Here is a 20,444-nt window from a genome sequence, read left to right on the forward strand (position 1 = left end):
CCATCGAGTGCGTGCTCGACAGATATTTTGCATTTGATGCCAGGAAAATAAGCTGTGAAAACTAGGCTACAGTTCTATAAAGCCCCATATGCCGGCTTCGTATGATGGGCGCATATAATTTAAAGCGTAACCGCGAAATAAATACAAATAAGATGAAAAAACGACCGATGGGACCAACTAAAACATGATAACGGAGAACTTACATTATTCGCTTGAGTCCGCTTCTCAGCCTCGTCCGGGTCATTCGTGCTCCTTTAGCTGTCGTTAGAAACGGCCAACGGCAAAACAAACAAACAAAAGAAACTTGAAGGGAGTCGTTGGGTAAATCACGACGACCGTTTTTATTATTCAAGTTCAGGCTGAAATGTTCTGTCGAGCGGAGGTTTACACACGACCGTTAATGCAGTCTGTCTGCGAGCAAACTATCAAAACCTCATCTACACAACAAAAAAAACATGACGACACACTGCGTCTTTTAAGGGTAACGTTAGTTTGGTTTTTGTAATGATCAAGAAGAGATGTTCATCCTCCCAACAGCCAACGGACGAAAAGCCTTACACTACCGTGAACTAGATCACACAAGTTCAACTAAGGTGAACGATGATTCACACACACACACACACACACACATACACAAGAGAGCGCGCGCACCGACAGTTACACAAGAGCCAGACAGCAGCCGCTGACCTATAATCTAATATCAGCACAAAATAACACACGGTTTACTCTTATTCACATTGGATATATAACGGTGGTGGCTGTGGGCTTCTTTTCTTTTCTTTTTTTGTTAATTCACGGGCCCGTCTTGCTCGACCCGTTCTGCAGATGAACAGCTCGACGAGTCCGTTTTCAAACAGACGACAAATCTGAGGTAAAAAAAAAAAAAAAAAACATTATATAAATAACAGTTATTAAGTTTCGACTTGAGAGGTTTTTTATGGTTGATCTAAATAACTTAAATTAAAACAAAGTAAATAAAAACGTGGTTTGATAAAAATCATTGATGTTTGATTTATTTTATATCAGTGGAAGAGGGCGTTAGGAATTACGTTATATTTGCTCATTTGTTGATTCCTGAAAACTAATAAGACATTCTAACGTTACCTGTTGCATTCCCGATTTATGTAGCTTAGTATTAATAAAATATTTTAAGTACCATTTAGTATAAATGTCTACATGTGAAATATTTAAAGGCGTTTAGCCATTCCATAAAGTTTTTAATAACTGTTTGTAAATTAGATGTCCCGGGTCTTGTAATCCGTCGTTTAACCCATTTAATCCCAACATTTTCCCAGCTGAGTGAGCACAAGTATTTTACTTATTGGATGGTGGATGAAATAAACCTTTTGTAAAAGAAAAAAATAATAATAATAAAGAAAGAAAGAAAAATAATAGTATATATATAGTAGCCTGTTATATCCCTCCCTGTTTAAACAGTTGCTCAAAGAAACCCAACAGAATGTTACAAAAATAAAGATCCTTTTTTCATTCCTTATTTCTTTTTCTTTTTTTTTTACTGTCAGGCACTGGTAATATTAATATAAGTTTTTTTTTTTTTTTTTTGCTTTTACTTTGTTTAATTTAGAGTGATAATACTTAAAAAGACAAAGTCTACAATTGTATATAAAGTTATAAACAAATGTGACCACTGATATGTTTACATTTATCATTATGATTCATAAGAGACATTTATATGACAATAATAGACCCTTTAAATATTATATGTATCAATTATGCTAGATGTCTCTGTATTACATGTTTTATAGAGCCTTGACATCATCTTTCAGAAGGGAAAACTACACTAACAATATTAAAATACACTTTTATTCATAGTAAAAAAAAAAAAAAACTTTTTCGTCACAAACAGAGCATTAAATGGGTTAAGTGAGAAGGACTTCAGCCAATCATGTGATATGATGTAAAAACCTGTGTGTGTGTGTGTGTGTGTGTGTGCTATCAAAGGCATTTTGAAGGGCAATGTGTGATGTGAGTCATGCACTCATTCATTCATTAAGGATGTCTTCATACTAAATTGCAACATGAATATTAAGAATTTGTATCTGGATGTTCAGTATAATTACAGAAAGTGTTAAATGTTATAAAAAAAACTAACTTACAATACTGTAAACTCTGTTAAGGAAATAACCATTTAGAACAGAATTCAAACAGAATTATAATTTAGCCCTATTAATGGCTCTCAGAGACCATTAGTATGATTTTTTTTTCCTGCTTCAAGACTCCTTTAAGTCAAGTCTGCTGAATTTGTGGTTCATAGACAGGAGTAATGATCTCACAAATGTATTTCTAAAAGCAATACCTACTCATAAAAAAATATTTTACAAAGCCACCTAAAACAGGCAGAGTACTGTTTTATCGGTCAAGTACAGATTTCTTTTTTTTTTTTTTTTTTTAGATAGGGCTGACATAACTAACATCAGTGCATCTTTTTAACATTTAAGTCAAATATTATTTCTGATACAGGATGGTGTTGACAGATAGGATGGCTAAAGATACATTTCAGAACTAATTAATTTGCATTTTTCCCCTCTGGGCTCAGAAATCAGATATAAAACTGAAGTCATTGCTTCACTCTCTGCCAGTGGTAAAAGTAGAGGAACACACTCGATGAACCCAGGGTCATCCATACAGTACACACAGCTAATCAGATTAAAGGGCCAAATTGTGTCCTATGTGTGAATGCGCGTGTTTATGTCCTACACAAAGCGACCTCGTGGGAATTAACATGAGATGGTGGCAAGCAGATTATAACGAAAGGGTTGTTGAGTTCACATGGCATCACATGTTCGCATGAAACTTATTCTTATTTAGTCTCCAGCATTACATGCCTCTCATATTAAATTAAAACCTATATGCAAGGAAAAAAAAAAAGTAGATATTAATGCCAACAAGTGCTCCAAATTTGTAAACCAGAAAATCAAGGAGAGACTTGATTTTTTGACATTTAATACACACAATTTTTAGGGCTCTGTGCCGGTTATAAATTGCTTCCTAAGGCAGCCGATTACTTTGAAAACAGTTGGCTGGAACGCTTTTAGGTCAAACAGTTCAAAATGATTACACTTCCATTTATAAGATAAAGATGGTGAAATATCACACCAAAGAGTCTTCATGTAACAAGCTACATGCGATCGTCTGACGCATGTCAATCACAGAGAAACGCAGCGAGAGGCCCACTCGAAGTAGAGACATAGCTCCTGCAGAGCACCGGCTGCAGCTTTTGTGTTTCAGCTAATCACAAATTCAGACCCGGCATCACTTGCATACTAAACAAGCCCAAATGCTTCGGTCACACACAAGTCAGCTCAAGAGAAGCCTGCTGCTAATTATTTTTTGTGCCCCTGACTGAAATGTGGCACTATTCAATAGAACTAAAGGGCGTAATGATCTTCAGCAGCGTTTAATGCAAAACTTTCTCCACACCTCGCACCGCCAGTGCGTGAGTGTGTATGAGTGTACGGAGCATTGAGCCCTGGGCTGTGCTAATTTGCAATCAGACACTCTCTTTGAGTTCTGTCTGTATGCCCCCAGACAGTGTAAATGGCAGCTTAGACAAAGCTCCCATTCTCTCCGTGCAGGCCCTCATAGTTTTATTTCAGGCCAGTGCTCTCAGACAGAGGGCATTCTGGGAAAGCCAAGAGATGGCATTGGCAAAGGGGGCGGGTTGACGCTGAGAGACAGTGCGGGAGAGAAAGGCATGCCGCAACGGCCCCCTGCCTCGCTCTGTGCCCGGCGTCCATGGGCACGCTGCAGTACCACACCCACAGCACTTACCCTGCACAGTGTGTCTCAACGTTACGAGACCAAACCTCAATTTCATTTCTTATGTCCAGAATTATATCACGCTTATTCAAATACTAAATAAGGAGAAAAATAATGTCATTGCCACTGAATTAAACATCTTTCGATCAATCTAGAACTGTATTTTTATCATGGTTAGTGCAATGTTGATGCCTTTGCCTTGAATACAAACTCTTACTTTGATTGTTGATAAACTTTTTCTTTTTTGCTATATCTATTTATCTTTTTAAATCACTTTTAAAAGGATTTTTGGATATCTATATGTCTAGTAAGGCTATATAGTTATTGTGCAATAATGATGCCATCACCTTGAATACAAAAGCTATCTTTCTGTGACTTAAAATTCCATATTGTTATCTATTTATCTACCGTATTTTATGAACTTCGACTTATTTGTCTAAGTATTTTTTTTAAGAAATTATTTATATTTCACAAGGCTTCATTAAATTCATAAAAAGTGACAGTAAACATGTTTATAATGTAATATAATTCTGTGAAAAAAGTACCTCAGTTTACAAAATATTAAGCAGCGCAACTGTTTTCAATATTGGCAATAATGAGGAATGTTTCTTGAGCACCAAATCAGCATATTAGATTGATTACTGAAGGATCATGTGACACTGATGACTGGAGTAATTATTCTGAAAATTCAGCTTTGCCATCACAGAAATAATCAACATTTTAATACTAAAAAGTGACAATATTTCATAATATTACAGTCTTACTGTATAACTGATCAAATAATTGTGGCCTTGTGGAGCATGAGAGAGACAAAAACATTACAAAATCTTACAGTAAAAAGGAGTACTAAATTGTTGCTGAGTCATGGATTTTGGAACAAAAACACATGCCTGGGGTTTCAGTAATGCAGGTCTATTATATGAGATATCTTTACTTTGTTTTCAAGAGCCAAGACAATGCCTATCACAGCCCCGCAACCCAAGGCTACAAGTGAATGATTACCGAGAAGCGACCCTAGTCCTCAGAAAGGGGTCACAGGCTCGAGGCAACGAGAGAACGATAAAACCCAGAGCACACCTATGACTTTTTCACAAAACCAGATAACATCCATAACATATTCTCAATCCTGACACTATTTCTTCACAGTAAATCAAGTGCCAAAAGTGAAAAATTGGACTATTGGCTCCACATGGCCTCTTTGTCTGAGGTGAAGTGAAAAACGGTGAGCCCAGTTAAGGCCGACAGCTGTGTGTATCACTTTACATTAGTGATTTCTTCTGGTGTTGGCGCTTTGATATGCTGTCGGTTCAGCTCTTAAAACGTATGGAACCCCTTTGGCTCAACAAGCATTCAAAATATGTTTCTTTTACAACTGCTTATTCTTAACATCAAGCAATATAATCACATGAAACAGTTCAGAATTAGTTCATATTTGCATCATCTTGGTCCGATTCCCAGAAACAGATTAACCTTAGTCCTATTCTAAACTGCATTATCAACAGTGATTCTCCATAGAAAAAACCTTTTATTCTGACATTTGGCTTAATCTGTGCCTGAGAAATCACACATTTAAGACATATATCACTACAACTGTGAGCTCTGAGGCTCTGAAAGCGAGGCATTTCTTCTTTTGAAGGATTTATTTACATGTGCTCAATTGCCCTAGAGGCCTCTGTTTCAAACCCGAATGTGGATTTAAATTTGGTTTAAATATTAATTTTTAAGGTGGTAATGTCAGCAGGTTTAATAGGTATTTATACAAGGTATTAATACAATGCAATTTTCAGAATGACAGAAATACACTACAGACTTTTTTTGCCAACTAAATCACTTACGAAATGGAAGAAACCGAATTGGTTAGAAAGGTCAGTGAGAAAAAAGGTGATCTTATTGGCGTAATTGGCACACAACATGGTGTGATCGAGAGATCTTTGACCTTGGTGCGACCCTGCCTGGAAAACCTAGTGCTGGCAGCGGTGTAGTGAAGTTACTGTGTGTGCTGCCCCTTCTCACTCTGGCTCTACATGATGACAAACAGCTATTGTCACGGCATAACACAAGAACAATGGTCTTCTTATGCCTCTCACAGAGAGTCAGAAGACAGTGGCAAAAGTTTAACAATGCAACCACAATTAAATCAGAAACCTTTCGCTCAGTGGCCTGTTATAGTGAGACAGCGTTTTGTGTAAGGTGCTAGTCGTGGTGGCAGGGTACTGAAAGGTAAAAGGCCCTAAAGCTGACCTTTTTCTACAGTAAGGCCCTTTAGTGTTTATGGTCTCAAGTGGAGACCCCGAACCCCTGAAAACCATGGAGGTCAGCAATCAAAAATGGGTTAAAATCCCACCTTTTTTGGATGCTGACATCACCATCTATATTTCTTTTGTCCACCAGCTCCAGATCAGCATAAACCAACTTGGAAATTAATGTCCATTTTGGTCTTTTCAACAGGAACAACTGAGAATTTACACTACAGAGCAGAGAATTGAGTGCACTTTGCTATTGCTCCTCCCCATACACACTCTCTCTCTCTCTCACACACACACACACACTAAATGACATCATCACACATCTGTTGTCCCAATAGGCATTCATCACATGGGCACCGAAATGACAAGCCTCTTTTATTTACCCATCATACAGTCTTTCCATCTCTCTCTCATTTTCTGCACTGACCTGTGGTCTTTTTCTACCTCATCTAGCATTCACAAGCACACACACATTGTGGAACTGGGAAAGAACTTTCATTAGACGTCAATTAGCCATTTAGGTGACCCTTCATTCCACCTGTGTGATTACGCAAACACACACACACACACACACATCCCATCAACCAGGTCAGCACTAATACAGCGAGGCTGTTGTATTAAAAAAAAAAAAAATTCTCTGGACCTCTTGTTCTTTCCAAAGTATTTTACTTATCTCACATATTTCACCTTTTCGTTGTTGTTGTTGTGAATAACAATAACATCCAGTCTAGAAAAACCCCAAAGTCAAACCGCTATTGCCCTTTGACCCTCAAACCAGAGGTCCCTGTAATATTTGAATCATTACATTTATACATGTAATTTCCACAAAATGCCTTGATACAGTATGCATAACTAACGTGTTTTTAAATAATACTATCCTACGCCATATTTTGCAAAATGTAAGAATCTCAAGTGAGATCTAAAAATTTAACAACATCAATGATCTTGGAACAATGAATTGTAGACCATGAATGCTGTTTGAACGCCCCAAGCAATGGGATTTTTATGACCTCGTATTCTAAAAAATGGCGGGCTTTGGGTCCAAGCCAGGCAGCCTTGATTCAGCCTTAATCGACAGTGGATAAGTTTATACTTCTGAGGGCGGGATACAAGATGGCGGGAGCAGTGAGGTGCAGTTCTTATTTGGGGTGGCAGTACATTTCTTCATCTTTTGCGATTAGGCAGTCAAGTAGAGCCCCCTTGTGGACATTCATCAAAACTGTTCTGACCAGAAAATGAGGGGAGCTCAAGCCAATGCTAACTAAACCTGTGGTGGGGACTTTAATTAGATGGAGGGACAGACAGAGTGGATATCCTTACACCAGAGACTGGTGGAAGTCTGGTCTGAAAACTGGTAGAAGGGTATCATTCTGTGGAGCTCTGCTTCCCTCTACTGGTGTGGTTCAATATTGCGCTTTCACATAATTCTCACTACTGTAAAGTAAGGTCATTTAAATGAACGTTTTCCAAGCAAAAAAGAATAAATAATTGTTTTGTATGCTTGTAATATATTTATAATATAATATAAGAAATTACAATTTGGGCATTTTTATATAATACATATTGTAAAAAAAAAGTAGTTTATTTTTTTAATTAATAATTGAAAGAAACTCAATATGCTGCCAGTTGGTAACTATCAAACCACACTGGCATTACTCCAGCTGTTTCTGCATCTGTTTGTGGGTGGACGTACCAGCATCTGGTTCATGTTTTGGGTGAGAAAGAAAAAAAAAAAAAAAGAATAAATTCTGGAATAACTTATAGGAAATTGTGTGATTTACACAGACATTTATAAGCAACACATTAATGAAAGTATGCCGTTTTTTCTTCTTTAGCGTGCATCAATTTTTTTTTTAAATGGACTGTAATTGGGAAGACATGTCTCTAAAAACATATTTCCGTACATGTGTTTACGATTTTCTTTTGTCAGTTCTGAGGATTTAGCAGAGCATCATAATCATGTGATCAAATTCAACTGCGATAGAGCATCATGTGGTCAAAATCAACTGTGATTTACCAACTTGTTGATCGCACGCACTTGGACTGTGTCACGGGGTGCAACAGAGAAGAAAAAAAAAATCCAGAAAGTAATTGCAGATGAAGAACTGAAACCAACAGCCCTGAAGGGAGGTGGGGTGTATTGATGTCCAGTTTCCATTCCTTGTACTACACAACCAAAGTGCCAAACATGTCTTTTCCGTCTCAGATGGAATTTTTAAGGGACTCTCGAGCAAACGGGTCACTGACAAAATGCAATGAGACAATGATATTCCCCCAAGATGAGGAAAATTGTCCTCTTTTCCTCTACAATCTTGATTAAGTAAATGAAAAGAAACAGATTCCATTGTTTAACCTTCCAAACTATGAAAGCACAGCTAAAGTGCAGTTTTGGCTAGAAAGCTCTGTGGTCAAAAACACTAACATAAGCATCAGATGGAGCATTTTTTTCTCTTCCCTTTGGGTTCCTCCCTTCCATTCTCTTGAATATCATCCATAATTTTTCTGCACATTTTTATAGGAATTTTATAGGAACTTTATCAACAAGTGGCCTGGAACATGGGTTCGAATAAGAGATTTAAATTATATCTGACTTGTGCATATATATATATATATATATATATATATATATATATATATATATATATATATACACACACACACACACACACACACACATATATATATATATATATATATATATATAGAAAAAAATAAAGGAAAAAAACTCAATACATCATCGAGAAAGGATTAACTTTTTCCTTTAAGAAAGGAAGAAAGAGGATGTTTCAAGAGCAAATTGTGCTACTCATAAGTCATAAATAGCCAAAGGGAGGTATATTCTCATAATGCATCATCTCCAACATCCGTTTTCCCAAATACAGCTAGATTTGCTTCATGGAATGACACCACGTCAAGCGCAATGTTTGGATAAGCCGGAGGACACACCCAAAGAAACACACATAACAAGGTCTTGCAAATCATCGAAAAAAAGGTCAACCATCATGATCCCCAGCAGCACTGTTCATTTCAGGACTGAAATGCACAGTGACGTTAAAAATGGTAATGGACGCCAGATTAATAACACAAATTCAAAACCAAACTATATAACATTCTGGTTTGAGTTTCCATCCCATTACCAAAACCTGAGATCCACTGCAACCATCAAATACAAACAGAAGCAGAAACTCTGAAAAGGCTGTGCACTTTGATCTCCGCACTAACCAAAGACAGAGGCTCATAAACATACCCACCCTTTGAAGCTTATGATATTGCACAGCTAATTCCCCACCTTCTATCCTGTCCAACGTTCTCGGTCTTAGAGCAAACAAGTTCTGGTTTGCAGAACATCTTTACAAGAGACAGTTATTCTGTTTGCTTTCCTTCACCAATCAGCCCCTATCTCCCAACAGCTTTTGATCTGATGTTTTCCATTATAAGCAAACACATTTGTTGTTTGTACATGCCTTCTCTATCAATTTGTTTTATTTTTTGCACATGAATGATTACATGCACATCGACTTATTGGGCTTTCTGTTGTAAGAGCAGAACGCACCTTTACTCTTTGCCGCTAGAGGGAGCCGGTTTTCATTCAGAATGGTGTATTGGATGGGAATGAATCTATAAATCTTTTTTTTTTTTTTTTTTGAATGGTTAACTTGTTTCTGTTGTTTTCAAGTTCTGAATATCTTGTTGTAAGCTTGATTGTTGAAAGCTGCACTGTGTACAGTGTATATAATAAAAGAAACAATGGCTAAGTTAAAAGTAGCGATTGTCATGAAGCAGTTATTTAAGAAGTTCACCCAAAATATAAATTTAATTCACTTAACTTACCTTTATATAGTTCCATACCGGTATGACGTTCTTTGTTCTGTGGAACACAAATAAAAAATTACATTTGCTTGAACTTAACTGACTTTCAAAATGTCTTATTTTGCTGGTAAACAATCTTGGACCAACAACAATCCAGCTCGACTATCTAATGAACAGCTAATGAGCATCTAAAACCAGCTAGAAACCACATTACCATTTTAAAACGGATTTTCCAGCGCAGTCTGTAATTTGCCAGATTATTGATTAGTTTTATACAGCCTAAAATAGTAAATTGCTTTTAGGAGAGTCGAGGTAATATCTTGTCAGTACGTTTCGCCTCGCGCAACAGATCTGAATTGGCGCCAGAAATACAGGAACATGTTCTAAGGACTTTTTCAAAGAAAACACTGTACTGATATACATGTGAAAACGAGAAATATTCACATACTTGTACTGTGTCGCTATATACCACCTGTTTATATACCACGTGATTTTGTACTTGTAATCCAACTTTTGACCACTTTTAACCCATACATGCATGCTGTGTAACAAGACAAGATTTATACGTTTGAATTTTGAATTCAACTGAAAAGGTTCAAACCCTAATTAGGGGGCTCAGGCCTCCCAAACTCCCTTATAATTCGCACCATCGTGGTGACCCGTGCCTGCCATCTCCAGTGATGAGAGAAGCTGCATGCCTCATTTACTGAACGGAATTGTAGTCCGCCAAAGCAGAACACTTAATAAACCCTGGGCTTTCACTTTTTTGTGTCTTACAAAGAGTAAACGAGGTCTTCCCGACAGACCGTGCCACTGTTATTATTATTATTAAAAGAAGCGGTTTCGAATCAGATTTCTGTCCATGTCTCATCAATCTTTCTGACACTGAGCGCAATGCATCACAAAAAGGCGGAGATGTCACTCAACCGTGCCCGTAAAGGTGGGCGGACTGGAGTGTCCCCCCCCCCTCTGCCAATGGCAAAGCACCGACACAGGACCCAAAATCCCTAAAATCAGCAGTCAGCCCTTGGCGGGGAGCACACTCTGAATCAGCCTGTCTCGCGCAGGAGATGACGGACCGTGTCTCTGCGCCCGCAGCTCACCGAGCAGCAGCGTAAAGTCACGACTAAACCTCCGAAGTTCGCTTTCTCCACGCGCTCTCTTCAATGTCACCATGCGCAGCATCTCATCCTGCGGTGCACTGCTGTCAGTCTACTACCCCCAGATCTTCCTCATCCTCACCAGCGGCAGCTACCTGTAGGTTTGATCTAACGTTACTGCTTTCATTTTTATTCCGACCTTTATTCCGGCTATCCTGTCGGCGTCAAGCCCAATTAACGTTAAATTAAAGAGATCATCGCTATTGCGTTGCAAGATTAAAAAGTCGATATGAATGGTTTTTGAGAGTGCAAACGAATCATTATTTCCACACGTGTTGGAAATGGCATTATTTAGTGCACCTGCTGTGTTACACGATGAGACCGAGCACGTGCATGCACTTTAATCATGTTTTAAGCCATTTTGTACTTGAGAAAGAAGCAAATGTTGAATTGTGCGTAATAATATAAGGAGCCGTTCTGCATTATATATATTTTAATAGGCCTGTATAAAAAAGACAATAATGTATCATAATCCATTCACCATTTAAAATGGTGCAGTAAAAACTGTTAGTGTAATTAACACACTAAACGTAATTTACTGTAAAATTATGGTTTTCAGAAGTAAAATGTATTAATTACCATACAAATCTCCTAACAAAATCTACTACATTTAACACAACATACCATGTTCTCTTACTTTTAAACGTTGACGTTAATTAAAAGGTTATGGCCAAGTCTATGGGGTAAATTCCCATAAATGTTATCATCTCAAATAGTCGTGCTTATTGGTTTTGGTAACAGTTATGCACAGTATGGTTGATTAGTTAATGCTTATTGCATTTTAAGTGTCCTGTGTTGCACTGGTGTTTGTTTTTGTGTAACACTACATGTGCACTGCATGCTTATTAGCCATTGCTGGTGAAAAGGCAAGTTTTTAGTCATCATCTGCCTTTACCACCTGCCTTATTACGCCGTTTAATAGTATACTTTGAGATAAAAAACAGATTTAAGTAGATCAAGAAAGGTTTTATCCTTTCTTGGTTTTATCCAGTTAGTTACACAATAGTTATAAACTTTCCATTAAAATATACACGCACCAAAACACCTCCCAAAACAGTATTTTTTTATAGTGAAGTGCTTACTGCAATTAATTATTCAAATGAGCAGATTTCCATTTATATACAATCCATACCACCCAGTTATAGGCAAAACTCGTGTCAGTAGGCTACAAACCAGTCAAAATTGATTAGATTACCTTTCATTCATTTGCTGTGAGAGTGTGAGGATAATGTTTTACTCGTTACAACATCATGTTCTGATCTCAAACGCTTGTAATTGGAAAACCGTATTTGGAAAGAAAAAGAACAGAGGGTGAGATGTGTGAGATGTGGCTGGAAAAGAGTGAACCTTTTATTTGCTCTAAAGTTCAGACTGTGGAGAAATTACTAAGCCACAATTTCAAACGTATGTGTAGACCATAAATGTACTTTAAATAGATTCTGGTCAGAAGTGGTCATCATTACTTAAAGCTTTGACTTAGAGTTGGTCAAATTTACATTTTGTTTGCATTTACATTTGGTAGCCTCTAGACTATTTAAACCCTAAAATGTTCTTCATAGATTTTCTTCAGACCGGACCTATGAAGACCAAAGAAATCTGCCGAATTCTATTAAAAAAACCTTTTAAAGTTTCCCTGTATTTTCAGATGCTATTAAATACAATTCGTCTTACAAAAACAAGAATGCTAAACTGGTATTATGACCGATGAATGGACACTCTTTCTTGGCTCAAATGTGTTTATTCCAAATTTTTATCAGGACATTAGTTGTATTGCTCTAAAATGGGTCTTCATCTTGCAATGATTAGTAATAACATCTCCCACTGTGTCATGAATAGTTTAATCCATTAAAATAGCTTAATATATTTCTGGATCATTTTTCTAAATTGTTAGTCAGTAGACTAACACTGGGGTTCACTTTGTTTAAGAACAGCAGAACAGACGGCTTGATTTACAAGAGTAATCCACATTTGCATGTGGTTTCACTATAATTGGGCTATATATTCTGTGATCGCATTGTTCTACAGTATGTGGTTTTTCTCTGTAGAATAGACTACGGTTTGTCTGCTGATCTGTTTAGACATTATTTGGGACCCCCTTCACATTTTAAATCAAGTTCAGTTCCACGCTTGCCTGTAAAAGCCTTGATTCATGAACTTTGTGTTGTTTGTTGTTCTGTTTTAAATGAGTCATGAGATGCTCTTAAATTCTTTCATTATAATAAAGGCAATCCTTTTAATGTTTCCTGTGGTGTATTGAAAAAGATGGAAATGTCTGTGAGGAAACTGTCTGGCAGAGTGCAGTTAAATCATCGGGGCATTTGAAGGGTTTATACAAACCTTTTAGAAGCACTATAAATATCTGTTCTAAAACACTGAGCATCTTAAATAGCTGCAGTCCAGTCACCAAGACAATGAAATGCTAAAGAGATTTCAGATTCCATTTACTCACTCTCATGTTGTTTCAAATTATGATATTTTTCAAATAATGTTCTAACTGCTTTTGTTCATGCAGTGAAAGTCAATGGGGTCCAAAACAGCATTGGGACCCATAGATATTGTAGTTATACAGGTCTGAAACGACATGAGGTGAGTAAATGATGCCAGATTTTCTATTTTCGGCTGAACTGTCCCCATTTCTTGAATACCTGGTCTACATCAGCTGCTGACATCAGTGTATCTGGCCTCCTCCAAAGGGCTTTGTCTTCAGTCGTGGCTTTGGGCGCGAACATCATCTGCAACAAGATCCCCGGCCTGGCCCCCCGACAGCGCGCCATCTGCCAGAGCCGCCCAGATGCCATCATCATCATTGGGGAGGGCGCTCAGCTGGGCATCAACGAGTGCCAGTATCAGTTTCGCTACGGACGGTGGAACTGCTCTGCCCTTGGCGAGAGGACCATCTTTGGGCAAGAGCTGAGAGTAGGTCAGTAGGTGCAGCCCCTTGAGCTGTACTTGTGTGTGTGTGTGTGTGTGTGTTGCTTTGGCTGCGATTTGTTTCCGTGAGAGTGTGGCCCTGTGAAACAAGTGAGACGACAAGATGTTAAAGTGGACGCAATCTGTCCACAATTACTTTTAAAAATCTTTCAACGAAACATTTGCACAGTTACAAGCACACACAACTGGCACCAGAGACTCTGTGAGAACCCCGACCAGGAGAGGGTTTTTTAATATAGCACTCCCATATAAATTGCCTTTCAGTCAGAAATGTTTTGTTGCGGTCAGGGTGCGGTGCAAGGCTGTGTTTAATCCAATGGTCCTGGTAACAATCACTCTTGTGGGGGTTGGTTGGCTCTACACAACATAATCTTATTTCTTCTGTTCAAGGAAATGTATGTTTCTCGGCTGTGGCGAGTTCTATATGTGGGTCCTAATGTGTATGAAGCTTTTTAAGCTCTGTTGTGCAAATTGCTTGTGTGAGAGACAGAGAAGTCATTGTACTGCATAACTGTAGCAGAAAAGTTGAGTTTTATATGCAATATCTAGGAATGGATGGAATCTACAGACTATTTACTCAATTTCAGCACCAATTGTGACTCTAAAATTGATTTAAACATTGAGCATGCTCAATGAAGCAGTACAGTAGAGAAAATCTTCTAAAATGCTTGGCTTTTCATCTAATTTCATAATTCTTGAAATTGAATTTTCAAATGGGCATTTAAGGATTAACTGCAAGTTATTTAATAGCCATTGTGCACTTTACTGAAAGGCCAATGGGTTTTCCCACAAATCCGTTAGAATAACAGTAGTTAAAATTCACAAGTAGATCCAGGCACGCATTACTTGTCAAATTATACAAAGACTTTGTAGCATTCAGATCTCTTGGCTGAAGGGAAATATCCTGTGCTCAGTCAAACCTGATGATCAGTTATAGGACTTGGACTTTAGCTATGAGAAAAACCACAACGCTAATGGTCTTTTCCATTTCGCAGGACGGAGAGGGTAACCACTGTTGCCTTTACAAGATTCACTGCCAGCATATCTTGATGAGGGATATTATCTGTAAAAAAGAGAACAACTGCAATTTCATATTTAGTCCCTGCTTAAACTGTAAACGGAAAACAGTGTATACTAAAATACTGCGGTATTATTGCCAGACCTGGATGATTATTCTTCAACTGAAGTCTGGGAACAAGACCTGACTGATACTTGGGAAGTGGTGACCAGAGTTCCAACTCTTCACAACAATAACAAATAAATAACTAATAAGAGAGCAAGTACAAACCTAAACCATTCAGAAATCCATTCACCATAGAACAATTCATTCTTCTCTATTGGAAAACCAATAAAACAGTTTGTTCTTAATTTAAAGTGAAATGCTTACATTTGGTTGTTAATTAATGCATTAGTATAGAGATAACAGTAAAGACATCTTTGTAGCGGTCAGTCTATTCTTACTAACCTCTTTTCATAAAGGCTGACCAGCAGGGGTCAGTTTAGTCTCCTTACATCGATCTTGAGATCAAGAGTGCTTAGTCCTGCAGAGTTTAGTTCCATCACTAATCAAACAAACATGAATAAGTTTATAATTTCTTAGGGCTAAAAATTACAGTCAGGTGTGTTTTTGCTGCTTCGAATTAGAAGTTAGACCCCTCTAGTAAATGGAGTTGCTACACTGTTGAGTGGGAAATCTTACAAAGATGGCATGAACTTTGGGATGTCAATGGTGTCAAATCATCTCAGAGGTTCTACTCTCTTCTTCCTAGGTAGCAAGGAGGCTGCATTTACCTACGCCGTAATGGCAGCAGGTGTTGCCCACGCTGTGACAGCAGCCTGCAGTCAGGGCAACCTGAGCCACTGTGGCTGTGACAGAGAAAAACAGGGCTATCACGACCAGGAGGAGGGCTGGAAATGGGGTGGCTGCTCGGCAGACGTCAAATACGGAGTGGAGTTCTCTAGACGCTTTGTAGATGCCCGAGAGATTAAAAAAAACGCAAGGAGACTAATGAACCTGCACAATAATGAAGCAGGAAGAAAGGTATTGAAGAAAAGTTCTATAGTGTAATATACATATACGCACATTATATATATATATATATATATATATATAGACAACATTTTAATTAGCATGTTTTCTTGTGATTTAGTTAATAGAAACCATGAATTGTGACTTAAACTGCTTTTAAACAGAGGGATTAAAGACTTAAGGGGCAAAAACATAGGAACATTACTACTGAATCCTTCTCATTGAAGGGGAATATTAACATTTAACTAAACGGGTAAATGTCAACTATCACGTACCACTGTCTGTTGAACATATCAGTAACACATCAAACAGCCAAATAGTTCTGCTTTTAACTCTAATGTAACCAAATACAGAAATGGGGACTTGAGAATTATGGACATTTCTCTCGTTCTTTGATGTGGCTCTTAGGAAGGTAGAGAAAATTACAGGGTATGATTTGGCTAAAACATATTTTTTCCTCTCAGTTTTGACAGATATCTGGCATCACACATTGAAACATTGCTCAGGACGTACTGAATAATGGGTTTTGGTTCAAAACGCTGAAAACAGTCGAAATAAAATGTCAAGAATTTCCCTTACCCGTCAGCTGCATGAATTCACTTGCACCACAGCTTCAAAGGTTTCTGATGAGGTCATGCCCATTGTAAAAGACTCTGCGAGTCCTACTAGGAAATAAAAACCAGATGAATCACATTGTGAAATATAAAAAAATTTGATTGTTACTATATATATATATATATATATATATGTGTGTGTGTGTGTGTGTGTGTGTGTGTAGCATTGCAAATAAATATAAAATGTAGTATAAAAATATTAGCAATATAATACTTTTTCAATTGATGTCTGAATATTGTAAACAAATTTAAGTAATAAAGCAATATAAAATGCTAACAATTTATCTTTAGATTTTAAGTTAAAAAAATTACATTATATTTATAATTATAATGACGTTTTATAATTACATTTTACATTACTGCACAAAATTACAAATAAAACAATGTATATATTTATTTTTATTAGTCAACATATTAGTGCTGCGCAACAATTAATCGCATCCAAAATAAGTTTTTGTTTATGTAATATGTGTGTGTGTACTTGTGTATATAAAGACACTCAAAAACAGTATATATTTTGAAAATATTTACATGTATTCATATGTATATATTTAAATATAGACAATAGATAGATAAATATTTTAAGATATAAACATAACAATTTTTTCTTAAATATACACATGCATGTTTGTATTTATATATAGTATATATATATATATATATATATATATATATATATATACACATAATAAATAAAAAATACAGTTCACACACATAATTATATACACAAAATCTTTTATTTTGCATGTGATTAATCATGTTTAATCATTGCCCAGCACTAAAATACATACATTACCTTTCAATTCCAAAACAAATCACAATCATTTGGTAACACTCAGGTTTTCTATACTGTTGCAGGTCCTAGAGGAACAGATGAAGCTGGAATGTAAATGTCATGGTGTCTCCGGCTCATGTACCACAAAAACCTGTTGGACGACTTTGCCGAAATTCCGAGAGATCGGCTACGTCCTTAAGGAGCGTTATGCCACTGCAGTCGAGGTGGAGGCCGTGAGAGCCACGCGTTTTCGCCAACCATCTTTCCTGCGTCTCAAGCAGTCCCGTGGGTACATAAAGCCCACCGACACAGACTTGGTTTACTTGGAGCGCTCGCCCAACTATTGTGAGGAGGACGCTGCCACGGGGAGCGCAGGAACGAGAGGGCGGCTGTGTAACCACACATCTCCTCACTCGGACGGCTGCAACCTGATGTGCTGCGGCCGAGGCCACAACACCCATCAGTACACACGCGTGTGGAAGTGCAACTGCAAGTTCCAGTGGTGCTGCTTCGTTAAGTGTAACACCTGCAGCGAAAAGACGGAGGTGTTTACCTGTAAATGAGCGAGTGGTAGAGTTAAAAAGACAAGAAAGAAAGGCGAGAAGCCAATGGAAAGAAAGAGGAAGTCTTTGAAACAGAAATGGAAGTGGCTTCGTTTTGCACATCAGGCAGTCTTTATGCAAGAAAGCCCCGCTGAAGAAGACTGGGATGAATAATGAAGATACCGGAACTTCAGAGGAAAATGCACTGACCTCAGACAGCCTTTTTGTGAATTCATGCAAACATATTGACGCTACATATGCAGTGCAAGGCTTTTGTAAACCTCAGATTCTCATAGACTTGAGAAAGTCAGCTGGGGCTTGTCCTGAGGACCACATATTGACTCATTACTCCTATTGGACAGTCTGAACTACCCACAAAAGTCATCTGTTTCAAAATAAGGCAAGAAGAACTTGTAAAATGTCCCACCAGCTGAGCCCTAATGGGAGTTCATAAGGAGAAATGTGCTGCAACTTTGCAACTCTGGAAACGCTGGAATGCTTCAGCCACACTGTATCAGTTTGAACACTGAAAAACATGACCTTTTTCCCTTCTCTTTGGAGAAAAAGTCTGAATATGTTCAGATGTCTCATAACGGTACACAGAAGTATGAACTTCTAATGTATTTGCTACTGATCTGTTGCTTCCAAAACTCAACCCAAAACAGTACTGGATATTGCGTATGCAAAAAGAGCTTGTTTTGCAGTTTACGGATTAAGAAAAAGGGTCAACTCATTCCAACACTTAAGAAACTATCATTTTGGTAAATACGTTGCCAATTGCTGCACTGGTGAGCTTTAAGTAAACGAAAAACCGTTTGTGTTTTTTATGAGAAGAGAAGCTTCCTTAGTCATCTATAAAGACTTGGCCATGTATGCTGCAATGCTCTAAACGTGAGTGTGTAAACGTGTGGGAACGAAAGAGACAGACCTTTTACATACTTAATAGAAATGCGAGCCACCACCGTTTGAGTGACCAAACCATTCCCACGAATGCCAGAGACATGGGATTCCACATCACTGCTCCGGCGTGCACAAGGTCTAGTTATATTCCGCCTGAGCCAATGGACCATACAGCTATGGGTCTAAAAACGGTTGAAAGGTCACTGGAAATATTTTGAGTAGCCGTTTTTTCAAATCTAAATTGTTTATACGAGTTATATGGCTGATAAATTTGTTCAAATATATTTTTTTATGTAGAGAATATGGCACTTTACGTCAGGTATATTCAGAGTAATTATTGATACTGTTTTCTTTGTCATGTTTTTATTGTTTAATTGCAGGTCTATTATTTTTGTCCCGGTCTAATTATGTAAGTGTTTTTTTTTATGACTTTTCCTGAATTCAAGTTTGATATGAAACCAACTCATCTTTTTGTTTCCTGGATGTATTTATACTTTTTGGCAAAGATTTACCCTAAAATTGCTAGATAAATAATGAATCAAACATTTGGATCAAATACATTAAACTGTGGTCATTTGAATTCATCTCATTACTAAGCAAAATGATGCCATATTGTTAAACACACATCAACATCTCGGAAAGTTCCCAGAAGCACCGAGCGGCTCATAGTTGTGGGTGTAGATACTGCGAAACGTTGATCTCGGAGTGACACAGAGCAGTTCCCGCCTGGGTTTGAATAGGCATCCAACCTGGCTCATTCATTCACCCGCCGTATGCTCTCTGCCCCTCTGCTCTTTTTCCTGTGGGTGAAAAGCATTGCAGGCAGCCACCGAAGCAGAAGTAAACTGGACTTGTTTTGTTAGCCGTCTGAACTGCTGGGTACCGGAACCGCGTAAGCTCCCAACACTATACCCGGATTGAGAGAAAAGTCAACCCCGATTGTTTCGCACAAACATTTTGTCATTAAAAAATATGAGACAGAAAAAACAGGGTGTGGGGGGGAGAGGAGAGGCCTCCACAGAGGTCATTAATGCTACGGGGGGTGTATGTGTGGACCACTCAGCTCATTCCAGAATGGGACGGGGCGAGATGTGATTCTGTAAGCTAATACTTCTGGTCTGATCCATGTAGGAAAAACTAAGGGCAGAACCAGATGGCCGAGAGAGCAAAAAAGTGGTGTGGGATAAACAGAGGGAGAGAAAGACCTGATGACTGTTTTCTGGTAGCTTTTCTAATGCCTTGTGTATTTGCGACTGGGCTGTATACAATCACAATCAACAAGAATCTAGGGACACTAGTTATATGTGTAAAGACCAATTAATACTGTTTTTTGAAAGTATGCAGAGTATACATTCTATTGTAAAGAAACCATGTCGTTATCAAAATTAAATTATTTGATTTATCAATGTATTTACTTTGTATCAAGTTAATGGTGTAAGTTTTCTACTCTATATTAAATTATAAGAGAATTTTGTATATACAGTATGATAATAAAGACTTCTACATTGATACAAAATATGTATTGATGTAACAAATTCTGTTATTTCTTTTGAACTTTCTATTCATCAAAGAATCCTGAAAAAATATATGTATCAGTTTCCACAAAAATATTAAAGCAACTCGCTGTTCATAATAACAATAATAATGATTTATTAAA

At 37.7% G+C, this 20,444-nt stretch overlaps 1 protein-coding gene and 1 pseudogene across 1 annotated transcript; one reads left to right on the forward strand and one right to left on the reverse strand.

Annotated features, from left to right (window-relative positions):
• Positions 1 to 9,875, reverse strand: part of LOC132105820 (peroxisome proliferator-activated receptor alpha-like) — a 65,859-nt pseudogene extending 55,984 nt beyond the window's left edge.
• Positions 9,876 to 10,331: 456 nt separating this feature from the next.
• Positions 10,332 to 20,397, forward strand: LOC132105821 (protein Wnt-7b-like). The gene is made up of 4 exons (XM_059511243.1): positions 10,332 to 11,093; positions 13,690 to 13,916; positions 15,697 to 15,968; positions 17,429 to 20,397. The coding sequence occupies exons 1-4, from the start codon at positions 11,011 to 11,013 to the stop codon at positions 17,906 to 17,908; spliced, it is 1,062 nt and encodes a 353-aa protein (XP_059367226.1). The 5' UTR covers positions 10,332 to 11,010; the 3' UTR covers positions 17,909 to 20,397.
• Positions 20,398 to 20,444: the final 47 nt, after the last annotated feature.

The sequence above is a fragment of the Carassius carassius genome, chromosome 26, assembly GCF_963082965.1.
Source record: "Carassius carassius chromosome 26, fCarCar2.1, whole genome shotgun sequence".
In the NCBI taxonomy this organism is placed as follows: domain Eukaryota; kingdom Metazoa; phylum Chordata; class Actinopteri; order Cypriniformes; family Cyprinidae; genus Carassius; species Carassius carassius.

What these genes read in the sequence shown, in the direction of transcription:
- LOC132105821 (XM_059511243.1), top strand. Translation starts at nt 11,011, where the DNA reads ATGCGCAGCATCTCATCCTGCGGTGCACTGCTGTCAGTCTACTACCCC. An exon ending in CTCACCAGCGGCAGCTACCT is followed by an intron (nt 11,094 to 13,689) that starts GTAGGTTTGATC and finishes CCTCCTCCAAAG; the next exon opens with GGCTTTGTCTTCAGTCGTGG. An exon ending in TGGGCAAGAGCTGAGAGTAG is followed by an intron (nt 13,917 to 15,696) that starts GTCAGTAGGTGC and finishes TCTTCTTCCTAG; the next exon opens with GTAGCAAGGAGGCTGCATTT.